The sequence below is a fragment of the Bos grunniens genome, chromosome 19 (assembly GCF_055505025.1).
Source record: "Bos grunniens cultivar Pamir isolate PY7600 chromosome 19, Bosgru_T2T1.0, whole genome shotgun sequence".
Classification (NCBI taxonomy): Eukaryota; Metazoa; Chordata; class Mammalia; order Artiodactyla; family Bovidae; genus Bos; species Bos grunniens.
In genome coordinates, this window is record NC_141183.1 from 52,895,549 (window position 1) to 52,909,601 (window position 14,053).

Below are 14,053 nucleotides of genomic sequence, written 5' to 3' on the forward strand. Positions count from 1 at the left end.
GGGCTTAAAATCCTCTCTGCCCTTCTGACGGTTGGAGAAGCTGACGCTTGGATTCTGGCAGAGCTAATAGTCTCTTCGGATGTTAAACAATTGACTCAAAGGGCAGTGAAGGCCATTGATGAGGTATCTCAAATAGACCTTGTGATGGCCTTTCTTAACGTTTCTGCGGACATTTTGGCAGACGTGTTTATGAGTGTAGCCTAGTAATTTGCTGGAGATTTTGAGTGTCCTAAATGCGCTCAAGAATAGGACTGAAATTGTAGCAGGAAGACTTTTTTTTCAGCCATGTCAAATAATGAGCCTCAAAGATTTAGGTGGGTTTTTCCTCCGTGTGACTAAGATTCGCTCTTGGAGAAGATTAACTATTAGCGGTGTGTTTCAGTGGGACCACCTCAACAGTGTAAGTTAGCAGTGTTTGGGAATGCAAGTACCTCAAAGCTGAAGCATCGTATCTTCTCACTGCTTTAAGGTGTCTACGGTATTCAGTATCAGTTAATAATCTTCCCAGTACTTTGTTGCTAAATATAAGCTATAAGGATGCTTCATAACAGCACAAATACAATAAAGGATAAAAGAATTTTCGTTCTGTTCCTTTCGTTTTAAAAGAGATGTAATGGTTTTTCCAGAAAGATCTTGAGCTATTCAAGTACACATTAATTATTTTTAGTGCCCTTTTCAGTTAAACATAAAACCCCTATTAGGGAGACAGTAATTTTGTGTGTCAAGCAGTTTTACTTAGAGAAATTTGCTTAATCATTTAAATTGCTTTTAATGTTTTCCCCAAAGTATGTCTCACATACTGAGAATGAGAGAAGAATCTGGCAGTTAAAATAGCAGATAGACTATTCTGCAAAGAAAAGCCCCACCACCATGTCATCAGAGTGAATATTTATGCTTGGCAAAATTTCATTATGTTTTGTTAAGCTAAATACTTGAAGATGTTCTGTACTCTGCAGCATTTGAAATGACCTAATAACCAGTTTAAACACGAGCTGCTTTGAATCTTTTTTGGAAGGATGCAAATTCTAAATTAAAGATCTGAAGGTGTTGCTGCTCTATTACACAGTTAAAGCAGTAGCTTTAATCAACTTATATTTCCAGTCTCAGAATCCGGGATACAAATGAGCTATAGTATGAACCGGCGACCAAAATTTTATTAATAAGAGTCTTGCATTTTCAGACAGACCTCTAATTTTAAATGTACGGTCAGAATCCACAAAGCAATGGATTTTAGCTTGGATATTTGGTGTGGAATATGTAACCAAAAATGCACTGAGATTGTTAAAGCGACTGCTGTGTCATCACGCAGAGAAATTAATGCCCTGTTATCACAATCATTTACAGTATACCAACTCATTTTTAACACTGTATCCTTCAGTAAATCTAGAATTTTTCAAGAGAAAAAAATGTACTAGATGATAAACTTAAAAAAAAATAACACCAAAACCCAAATCTGTGCCTTAACTAAGGATTTTTGGCTGAGATAATGAGACAGCTTTTTATGGTAGTACACTGTTCTTGTTAATGTGTAGAAGCAGGACAAAAGGTTATCAATACTTTGTTTATAAGCCCTAGAGGCTGAGTCACTGTTAACGGTTACCTGAGCAGTAACTAAATGGCTTTGTTTTCAGGCACTACCTTAAGTTAGAGAAGATGGAGGGGGAAAAACACTCAGCGTTTGTTATCTGGTTTATAAGGTTATTGAACTATGACAAAGTCTTTTAATAAGACTATAAATGTTATTGTCATCATGGCTTTTGGTTTCAGAAATCCAATATTTTAGTAAGGTAGCAATGTTAATAAAATAGTCATTCTTTTGAATTTGAAGGTATTTTTAGCAGAATATTCAATAGTAGGTACTTGCTTTGAGTTATACCAAGTGCCAGTAGCAAAAACTGCATTACTTGTCAGCTGTTTCGAGGAGTGCCAGTTTCTCAAAACCTACACAAGAAAACTTTATTGTCTCCTGAACATTATGCCAGGACCTGTGTTATACATATCAGTGAGAATGACACATCAGAAAAACTTCATTATAGGATTCCTCTGTAGTTTTCATCTTCAAGCAATGGTGGATTTAAGGCCCATACCTTTTAACTTGACCTTTTAAAAACAGCCTGAACTAACTGCATTGCAAAAGCCACAAAGTAAAGGCATTTCTCAGACATTAAGAGATTAATTTTGAAGCAGAAGTTTAAACTTAACCCACTGTACCAAATATTTTACATTCAGATTTTAATGAAATCAAGGATATACTTTAGCATTACCTAAGTAAGATAAGTGGTTTTGCCATTTAAACAGCAGCTTTGAGAAACATCTCAGCCCCCTAGGACTACTGCTATGAATCCCAGCAGGATTAAAGAGCATATTAAAGGCCAATAAGTGACTTGGGTATCAGTGCCCCCTTTATTTTGATCCTGAACAAGTCACCGATCAGGTAAAGCTCACTCAAAACGACATTTATAAAGCAAGACAATAATTTTCATGGTATTATTTTAGTATAAAATGGACCTTAACATATACTCAGTTATCACTCTGCCCAGGCCTGTCCTAAACCTGATTTATATAGACAAGTTTTATAATGTATCAAGGATGGCAATAAGATCTGAACTGAATCTATTCTGCATCAGGATCAACCATGTTCCAAGTAAACAGTCCAGTCTACCCCTGTGGGAATACAATCTGGAATCTAGCATATTTTAGGGCCCTCCAAAGTTTTCTAAAGGTTAAATCAGATTCCAGCAGAGGAATGAAGTAGCTCAGAACATTACCTTAAAAAGTCAGCTCAGAAAAGTTGGTTCAAATATAGTGATACACAGAGCTTTGGGGACAGAAAAACCCAGAATAGTACCAACACTACTGATCAACAAAATCAGATACTGTGTCACAACCTCCCTTTCACATGGAAAAACAAAAGTCAAAAAGAAGCTTGAGAAGATCTACAGAATGAAGGGGTGAGAATGATTGTTATGGGCTCCCCCTTCACTGCCCCCCCACCCCCGCCAGCCCACCCCGTTCTAAATATGTACAACTGTCTCCTTTCACCTCCTGGAGTTACTGTTTCCAAAGCAGGGCATGACCCACAAACATGTTCTCCTACCAATTTAAAAATTCTGTTACACTGCAGGGATAGTTCTACAAGTAGCAATGCACTATGCAGCAATGCTGTTGCTGCTCAGTCACTAAGTCGTGTCTGACTGCAACCCAATGGACTGCAGCATGCCAGAATTCCCTGTCCTTCACGATCTCTAAGTTTGTTCAAACTCATGCCCATTGCATTGGTGATGTCATCCAACCATCTCATCCTCTGTCACCTTCTCCTCCTGCCCTCAATCTTTCCCAGCATCAGAGCCAATTCCAGTGAATCGGCTTTTTGCATCAGGTGGCCAAAGTATTGGAGCTTCAGTATCAATCCTTCTAATGAATATTCAGGGTTGATTTCCTTTAGGATTGACTGGCTTAATCTCCTTGCTGTCCAAGGGGCTCTCAAGAATCCTCCAGCACCACAATTCGAAAGCATAAGTACTTTAGGACTCAGCCTTCTTTATGGTCTAACTCTCACAACCATACGTGACTACTGGAAAAAACACAGCTTTGACTATACAAACTTTGTAAGCAAAGTGATGTCTCTGCTTTTTAATATGCTATCTAGGTTTGTCATAGCTTTTCTTTCAAGGAGCAATGTCTTAAAATTTCATGGCTGCAGTCACCATCTGCAGTGATTTTGGAGCCCAAGAAAATAAAATCTGTCACTGTTTCCACTTTTTTCCCATCGGTTTGCCATGAAGTGATGGGACCCAATGCAAAAATGTTGAGTTTTAAGCCAGCTTTTCCACTCTCTTCTTTCATCAAGAGGGTTTTTAGTTCTTCTTTGCTTTCTGCCATTAGAGTGGTATCATCTGCATATCTGAGGTTGTTGATATTTCTCGTGGCAATGTGACTCATTCAGCCTGGCATTTCACATGATGTACTCTGCATAGAAGTTAAATAAGCAGGGTGACAATACACAGCTTTGAAGTACTCCTTTCCCAATTTTGAGCCAGTCCGTTGTTCATGTCCAGTTCTAACTGTTGCTTCTTGACCTGCATACAGGTTTCTCAGGAGATAAGTAATCTGGTATTCTCATCTCTATAAGAATTTTCCACAGTTTTTTGTGATCCACACAGCCTCAGATGGTAAAGAATCTGCCTACAAATGCAGGAGACCTGGGTTTGATTCGTGGGTTGAGAAGACCCCCTGGAGAAAGGAATGGTTACCCACTGTAGTATTCTTGCCTGGAGAATTCCATGGATAAAGGAGCCTGGCAGGCTATATTCCGTGGGGTCACAAAGAGTTGGAAACAACTGAGTGACTAACACTAAAGCACAGTCAAAGGCTTTAGCGTGGTCAGTGAAGCAGAATTAGATGTTTTTTTGGAATTCTCTTGCTTTCTCTATGATCCGACGGATGTTGGCAATTTGACAACTGGTTCCTGTGCCTTTTCTAAATCCAGTTTATACATCTGGAAGTTCTTGGTTCATGTACTTTTGAAGCCGAACTTGAAGGATTTTGAGCATTACCTTGCTAGCATGTGAAATGAACGCAATTGTATTGTACTTTGAACATTCTTTGACATTGCCCTCCTTTGGGATTGGCATGAAAACTGACCTTTTCCACCCTTGTAACTTTATTATGGTATTATAATAAACTCATCCTCAGAAGAGAATATTAAGGACTGACATTTGGTAAAGTTTTGGCTAACTGAAAGTCAAGGAAAAGTCAAGGAAACAGGATTTACTTGGTTACCAAACACTTCAGTGTATAACAGTGAAAAATAATGTTAAGGGGATTCCATGATGGCTCAGTGATAGAGAATCCACCTGCTAATGCAGAAGACATGGAGGATCCCACATGCCATGGGCAAACTAAGCCCTTGAGCCACAACTATTGAGCCTGTGCTCTAGAACTAGGGAACTGCAACTACTTCCTGAGCCCATGCACAAGAAGAGCCACCGCAGTGAGAACCCTGCACACCACAACTAGAGTAGCCCCTGCTTGCTGCAACTAGGGAAAAGCCCGCGGAGCAATGAAGACCCAGTGCGGAGCAATGAAGACCCAGCACAGTCAAAACCAATTTTAAACAAAATGTTACAATCTTCTGAAAAGGCTTTATTTATTTGGCTGCACTGGGTCTTAGTTGTGGCAGATGGGATCTTTTTTGAGTTGAGGGATACAAGATCTTTAGTTATAGCATGTGATACCTTGTTCCCTGACCAGGGATCAAACCTGAGCCCCCTGCATTGGGAGCGCAGAGTCTTAGCCATTGGTCCATCAGGGAAGTCCCTGAAAAGGTTTTAAAAAACATTTTTTATATGGGGAAATCAATTCTGAATCTTAAAGAGCTCAGGTTCATCACTGTGAAGTGATATATATAGTACTCTTGCAAATGTAGTGTGATCTGAATATGTAGCAAATGTAGAAATTACCATTTTTTTCAAATGCCTTAAACCTCGATGTGTCATGGTGATAAAAGTGCATTAGGTAAAATAAACCCACAACCTGTTTACTTCCTTTGTTGCTCATATTCCAAATAACTGAGTTTAGTGTTGTACAGTACACAACCATCTAATTACTATTCATTTTGTAACACTCCAGTAATGAAAAATATGCCAACTTCAATTTTTTTCCTACATCGTATTTACTGATTTAAATTTTTTTTTTCTAAGCCAGTCCTATTAGCACCAAAAGGCATGAAAAGGTCTCTTTGGGTTAGGCCAATCGATATATAAAGTTGGTTACTCAAAATAAAGCTTTCCACGGGGGTGAGAATAAAAACTAACCAGATGAACAGTGCTTCATGTCTCCATATTTGGGGACTATCAAACTAAGCTATCAAACTAAGCCATCAGATCAGATGGAGAGATGAGATTATACTCATTACTGCAGAGGCCTTAAAAATTCCATTTCTTGAATGGGAACTAGATGGAATAGCAAACTAGCACAAAACGGCAGTCTATAAGCGCTGCACGCTGTAAAAAGAAAACTCTAGTCCAAGCTGACTTTCAAATTTTCCTATCTGTAAGAATGAGCAGCACTCAAATTATCATTCATATGACCTATCTAATCTTAATCCAAATTATAGAACTGGAAACCTCAAAACCCTTCAAAAGAGCCCTTCTCAAGGTGACATTGATAATCTTTCCATTGTTTATCCCTTAGTCCTCTCTCCAACCACACAAATTCTGTCTCCTTTTTTGTGCTAGTCAAAGTCCAACCCTTACTTAAAAATACACCTTAAAATCTATTTGCCTTACTTCTTAAGCTACTATAGCATTTATCGACTGTACTACCTATTTAATTTGAAGCCCAGGCCAACTTACCTTGTGAATAATCACACCTGGAGTTAGCACAGCATTTATAAATATCAACCACATACAAAAAGTACCACATTGGGTGTTAGATTATATTCTGGGTCATCCCATCTTATTTCTTATGATTTAGCTGAGCACCAAGGCAAATCAGGTTAAGAAACATATATTAGATTTTATCTGGACAAGTAAAATAATTGATTATTTGAAAAATCTTCAAAGCTTCATTAGAGTTTTGTATTATTTGTATTTTCAGGTTTCCTTTAAAGTAATACAGGTTACTTTGAAAATCTTTGGGAGAATAAAGATAACAAAGTTTTTTTTAACAAATTAAATTACTGCTGTGTTCAATCCTGTGAGGTCTGCTATAAAGAAAAGTTGGGAATTCATTGGTGGTCCAGTGGTTAGAACTTGGTGCTTTCACTGCTATGGCCCAGGTTTGATCCCTGGTCAGGAAACTAAGATCCCACAAGCTGCATGGCATGGCCAAACATAAATTAAAAAAAAAAGTGAAAACCAAAAAAGCCCTTAGTATTTCATGAAATTAAGTTCTTTTCAATTAAAATAATTTGAATCAGAACGGGCTTGTGAAAAGCAGCTTTTCTGGAATAAAGTGCAAGTGGGTAAAAAATGAAATCAAAAGAATATTTCTTGACATGCAAAAATTACATGAAATTCAAATTTCATTGTCCATAAAGCTTTATTGGAACACAGCCATATCTGTTTTTGTACTGTCCATGGCTGCTTGTATATTACAACAGCATCGTAGCTGCAACAGACTGTATGCCTTGGAAGTTAAATACTTACTATCTTATCTGGCCCTATCAAATTCTTATCAGTTAATTTTATTAATTTCATTTCTTGTAGACAATTTAAAACTAAGGAAAAAGAGTAGAATATCTAAATATGTAAATTAATAATGAGACACTTTCTTGTCTATATTTACAAGGATTTGAGGGACCACATTCATACAGTACAGTAAGAAAGGTACTTCACTACATTGCTGTTAGGAATGTAAAGTGGTTCACCTGTTTGGCAACAGGAGTCTCAAAAATCACTTCCACTGATATAAAGAATTTGACCATAAGAACATATCACAGTTTACTTAAACATTTCCCCCTATTGATAGCTATGTATGTAATTATCAACTTTTTACTACTAGAAATATTTTAATAATTTGTATGTAATATAAATCTTCAAACTGATTCTAAATCTCTAGGAGTCAAATTTTACTAGAAACAGAATATTTTATATACTCTCAGAGTTCCTAGGATATAAATTTAAAGTTGGGCTTGCTACATCACAGGTTGCACACATTTTCAATTTTATAAATATTGCTAGTATGTCCTCTAAATTAAGAGCAATTTATCCTATGCCAACACTTTTCAGGCATATTAATTGCTGCCAATATGATGGAAAAGAATGGGATCTCACTTATTTTCAACTGCATTTCCCGAATTTCTAGTAAGACTCAGTGTTTTATTGACCAGGTTTCCTTTCACAAAATGACTGACCATCTTCTTTGCCCATATTTCTATGATAACATTCATCTTCACTTATTTTATTCAGTAATTTTAAGGTGAATCCTCATTCTTTTTATTTTTTTAATGGAAAGGTAATTGCTTTACAGAATTTTGCTGTTTTCTGTCAAACCTCAACATAAGTCAGTCATAGGTACACACGTACCCCTCCCTCTTGAACTTCCCTCCCAATCCCACCCCCCTAGGTTGATACAGAGCCTCTGTTTGAGGCCTCTGCAAATAAATTCTTCGGTACCATCTTTCTAGATTCCGTATATAAGCCTTAGTATGTGATATTCATCCTTCTCTTTCTGACTTACTTCGCTCTGTATAATAGGCTCTAGGTTCATCCAGCTCATTAGAACTGACTCAAATGCATTCTTTTTTATGGCTGATTAATAGTCCATTGTGAATATGTACCACAATTTCTTCATCTATTCATCTGTCGATGGACATCTAGGTTGCTTCCATGTTCTAGCTATTGTAAATAGTGCTGCAGTGAACAATGGGATACACGTGTCTTTTTCAATTTTGGTTTCCTCAGGGTATATGCCTAGGAGTGGGATTGCTGGGTCATATGGTGGTTTTAGTCCTAGTTTTTTAAGGAATCTCCATACCGTCTTCCATAGTGGCTATATCAATTTACATTCCCACCAACAGGGCAAGAGCGTTCCCTTTTCTCCACACTCTCTCAGCATCTGTTTGTAGACTTTTTGATGATGGCCATTCTGACTGGTGTGAGGTGATATTTCATTGTAGTTTTGCTGTGCATTTCTCTAATAATGAGTGATGTTGAGCATCTTTTCATGTGTTTGTTAGCCATCTGTATGTGTTCTTTAGAGAAATGTCTGTTCCTCTTTAAGAACAAATTTTTCCATAACCACAACCTTTCCTCCAAGACTCTTTCCACCTTAACTAGATTCAAAATTCCTCTCATACTTCTCTCACAGTCCTCTCAGTAGAAATCTATTTTTCTTATCAATACCATTGTCACAATTACCTCAAAGATGTAATAATGTCATTCCCTGCCAATAAATTCATATATAGTACCAAAGTGAAAGCTGCTCAGTCATGTCTGACTCTTTGTGACCCCATGGACTGTAGTCCATGACATACCCCAGGCCAGAACTGGAGTGGGTAGCTGTTCCCTTTTCCAGGGATCTTCCCAACCAGGGACTGAACTCAGGTCTCCTGAACTGCAGGTGGATTCTTTATCAGCTGAGCCACCAGGGAAGCCCATATAGTACCAAGTAAGTCCAAATTCCATATTTTGGCTTCCAAAGCCTTCCATAATCTGTCTTCAACCAGTATTTTCAGCCTATTACTCATACACACATGCACACACACACTCAATGCACCAAATAAAGTAAGACTGTTTACCACCCCTCTCAGATATCTCCTGAGTTTTCTAATTCTGCCTTGATTTATGCTGTTTTTGGCACCCAAGTGTTTATTGGAAATTCTTACCTCAAGGAAAGTTCTTCCTTACAAAGCAATGCCATTAAATAAATAGAGTTGACCCTTCAAGACCTCTGTGATCTGGGGTGCCCACCCTCCCTGCAGTTGAAAATCCTCATATAACTTTACAGTCAGCCCTCCATATCAGTGGTTCTGCATCCTCAGATTCAATGGACACATGTAGTATCCAATTCTCTACTAGGTATTAATTGAAAAAAAAAAAAAAAACTTGTGTATAACAGGTTCCCTGGTAGCTCAGCTGGTAAAGAAGCCACCTGCAATGCAGGAGACCCCAGTTCGATTCCTGGGTTGGAAAGATCCCCTGGAGGAGGGCATGGCAACCCACTCCAATATTCTTGCCTGGAGAATCCCATGGGGTCCATGGGGTCACAAAGAGCTGGACATGACTGAGCAACTAAGCACAGTGTATAAGGGAACCCACGCATTTCAAACCCATGTTGTTCAAGGATCACTTGTATATGAAGCAGTTAGGGAAAAAAGCACCATTTTGCAACATAAGAATACAACTGATTCAGGCAAGAATCATCAGCTGATAAATTCAGAGGATTAATAATTTATGAGGAACAGGCTATTTCATATAATTTTAAAGTATTTCTTCCCACAAACTACTTTTTAATTATAAGAGTAACTAGAAGGGAGGAGGGAGGAGGGTTCCGGATGGGGAACACGTGTATACCTATGGCAGATCCATGTTGATATTTGGCAAAACCAATACAATATTGTAAAGTTAAAAAAAAAAAAAAAAGAGTAACTAGACTGAAGAAATTTAAAAAACCACCCTAACCAATTAATCAAAATTAGTATCACCAATAAGGGGCAAATACCATATACCTCTGGACTTCCCTGATGGCTCAGACAGTAAAGCGTCTGTCTACAATGTGAGAGACCTGGGTTTGATCCCTGGGTTGGGAAGATTCCCTGGAGAAGGAAATGGCAACCCACTCCAGTACTCTTGCCTTGAAAATCCCATGGACAGAGGAACTTGGTGCAGGCTACTATCCATGGGGTCGCAAAGAGTCGGGCACGACTGAGCAACTTCACTTTCTTTCTTTCTTTCTTTCACCATACACCTCCAGATTTGATGCCTTGGGAAAAATACTGTATCACCTATGTAGTATTCCAGTAACAAATACAAAACCATGAGGAAACATTAGCGAAATCCAAACTGAGGACATTCTATTGTATAAAATAACCTGTATTATTAAAAAATGTCAAAAATGTTATTCAAATATGTTAAATGTGAAAGACAACAAATACATGTAGGAAAGGACATGGAGAAAAGGGAACCCTCTTACAATGTTGGTGGGAATGTAAGTTGGCACAGCCATTATGGAAAACAGTATAGAGGTTCCTCAAAAATTAAAAATAGAACCTAAGACCTAGCAATTCCACTTCTGGGTATTTTCTGAAGAAAACAAAGACACTAATTCTAAAAGATATATGCATCCCTATGTTCACCACAGCATGGTTTACAATAGCCAAGATATGGAAGCAACCTAAGTATTCATTGATGGATGAATGGATAAGAAGATGTGATACAAATATTTACAATGGAGTTATTAGTCATAAAAAAAATGCAACCTTGCCATTTGCAATAACATAATGGATCTAGAGGGTATTAAGCTAAATACGTCAGAGATTGACAAATATTATATGATTTTACTTCTACGTGGAATCTGAAAAAATAAAACAAACATAACAAAACAGAAACAGTCATAGATTCAGAGAATAAACAGGTGGTTGGCAGAGGAGGACTAGGGGGATGAGTGAAATAGGTGACAGAGATCAAGAGATACAGTCTTCAGGTTTGTTACCTTCACAGGTAACAAATAAATGAGTCTTGGGGATGAAATGTACAGCATGGGGAACAGAGTCAATAATATTGTAATATCCATGTATGGTGACAGATGGTAACTAGACTTATTGTAATGATCATTTTGTAATGTACAGAAATATCAAATCACTGTGTTACACACCTGGAAATAACAGGGTTATAGGTTAACTGTACTTCAGTTTATTTTCTCAATTATTTTTTAAACTGTAGTTGATTTACAATGTTTCAGTTATATATACATACACATATATGTATTTTTTAAGATTCTTTCCCACTATAAGATGTTATTATAAGATGTTGAGTACAGTTATTATAGGTTATTGTAAGGTACTGAATATAGTTCCCTGTGCTATACAGCATGTCCTTATCATTCATCTCTTTTATATATAGTAGTGTATAGCTGTTAATCCCAAGTTCTCTACATTTCAATTTTTAAAAAGGTTAAATGTGAAAGACAAACAAAAACAGAAGACACCTTTTCCATATTAAAGAATGTTAAATACAATACATGATTCTTGACTGGATCCTGAACTAGGGGAAAATGCTATAAAGAACCTTACTGGAAAAACTGATGAAATTATAGATATAGACTTAGAATGTGTGCTTAATAATAATTTACTGAAGTAAAAGAGCTTTCATTCCAAGAATCCACATACACCCCCACCACATCAAAGGAAATACACTGATACGTAGACCTGGGAAGAGAAGATGACAGGGCTAACATGCTGAAACAGTGTCTTGAGCACTGAAGATTCAAAACGACCAATTAACAGTGCTGAGAATGTTCCAAGAAACCATTCCCACTCACCTTACCTCAAGAACAAACACGGATTTGGGTCCTCATGTGATTTTTCAAAAAACGCTTCAAGTTTCTAATACTTAACAGAAGAATGCCAAAGGAAAGAATTGCAAAAGACTGTTATCTATAAAAATTTTAGATTCTAAAATTTTAGCAAAAAATAACTAAAAACACACATTATGATGTCTTTTGAATTTGAACAACACTAATAGCTTTATTTAACAGACACTGAATGACTACTATGTGCAAAGCACTGTGTTAGGTGCCATGAAAGATACAAAGATGAAAAAGACACAGTCCCTGCCCACAAGGAGCGTATAATCTAGTGGGGGAGACAGACAAATACACAAATAACTAGAATACAAGGCAGTAAACAACAGAGTGGACAAACGCTGAGCGTGGCCTGAGTGTGATACTAACTAGCCTCAAGTTCCAATTTGAAACACTGGTGATGTAGAGTTGGCTGCTTTGAAAATCCCATTTCAAGATCAGCATAATAAATGTTTAAATGGTCCTATCCAAGCAGCTGGAGGCAAGACAGTAGGCCAGGTGGAAGGCTGTTTGAAACACTGTCACATTTACATATGTGGTGCTGATACAAGTATGCAGGGACAGCTAAAAAAAGACCATATATGTATCATCTGTCCTTTGGTTAATGGCTATAGCTACTGTTTTAAACAATATAGTTTTATATAAAAAGGAATTTGTATAATTCCAGAAAAGTCAACTTAAGGATTAATATTAATTCAACAAAGAATCTTGCCATAGGCAATTTTCTTATTTACTAATTGATTAAGTATTTTCTCTAAATATCTATAAAGCTCTGTAGCAATTAAACGGTTAGACGTCTAAGTATTGCTGAGTAAAAACCTCTTATGTTTAGCCTTCTGAAGGAAATGGTCACAAACCTGATAACCTGATATAGTACTACTCTATTAGCAACAAGAAGGCCTTAAAGAGATTTAAGGAAAATAACTTTTAATGCTTCAATGCAAATGGAATACATACTGATTAAATACAATTCAATGTTCTTTGAAAATATCTCACTGACAGCATTTGATACCAGTTAAGGCCAGCAAAACTGAAGTGAGGAAAATACCATATATATTGTCTTTCACTGGTTTCATGTATCATTGCCTATGACTATGGCAACTCAATGTTTTTCTTTGAAACTTCCATTTATTGGTACCAATGAGCTCTGATTTGCTTTTAACTATTATGCTTAAAAACAGCTGCTGACCACTTCCTCTTGGTAGTGCTGTCTGACATAAATGGCAAAGTAGAAACACATTTTCTGGCTGTTTTTCCTACTTCCTGAATTGCAGGGTTCACTGCTTAGCCAGTTTCCTTCAGTGTGTCACTGTGATCCTGGGACCTCTGCTGCTTCCGCTCGAGGAAACGAGCACGTGCGTCTGATATGGATTTATCATCATTTCTTCTTTGCATTTTCTTTAGGACTTCTTTGGATATTCCATCTGAAAACATTACAAATTAATCCAATAAAATTTTAGTTTTGAGTTCGGTATTAGAAATGTTAAGAGAAAGAGATGCTCTTGTTTTTTAATGTTTAGGGGGGGAGAAAAGGAAATTAAATTTTGCCCTTTAAAAAGAAATGATATAAAGTCTCTGGTTAAAAATAAGAGTATAGAGGCCTGAGAACTCAGAAAAATTGACCCTAATTGAAGCAAGTAGTGCAGTTATTCCCGTTGCTGTTGTTTAGTTGCTAAGTCATGTCTGACTCTTTCGTAACCCCACCAGGCTCCTCTGTTCACGGGATTTCCCAGGCAAGAATACTGGAGTGGGTTGCCATTTCCTTTTCCAGGAGGATCTTCCTGACCCAGGGATCAAACCCCGCCTCCGGCATCAGCAGGCAGGTTCTTTAACTGAGCCATGAGAGAAGCCCATAGTGCAGTTATACACTGCAACAAGACACCTAGCAGTTAACATTGCCAATGACACTTCTATAATCTTGGGCAAAATCCCCCCCATTCTATTTCCCAGTGATGTTAAATAAGGATAATGCAATTTGTTCCATCAATCAGCCTCCAAAAGTTTTGCTGAAAAGCTTTTTTTTACA

The 14,053-nt window shown here is 37.4% G+C and overlaps 1 protein-coding gene across 2 annotated transcripts in view; it reads right to left on the bottom strand.

Annotated features, from left to right (window-relative positions):
- Positions 1–12,163: 12,163 nt before the first annotated feature.
- DHX40 (DEAH-box helicase 40) overlaps positions 12,164–14,053 on the bottom strand; it is a 48,656-nt gene continuing 46,766 nt past the window's right edge. For both annotated transcript variants that reach the window (XM_086360597.1, XM_086360596.1), the window contains exon 18: positions 12,164–13,451. In XM_086360597.1, the coding sequence (XP_086216723.1) occupies positions 13,312–13,451 (140 nt within the window). In that variant the 3' untranslated portion in view covers positions 12,164–13,311. The remainder of the gene's footprint in view (positions 13,452–14,053) is intronic.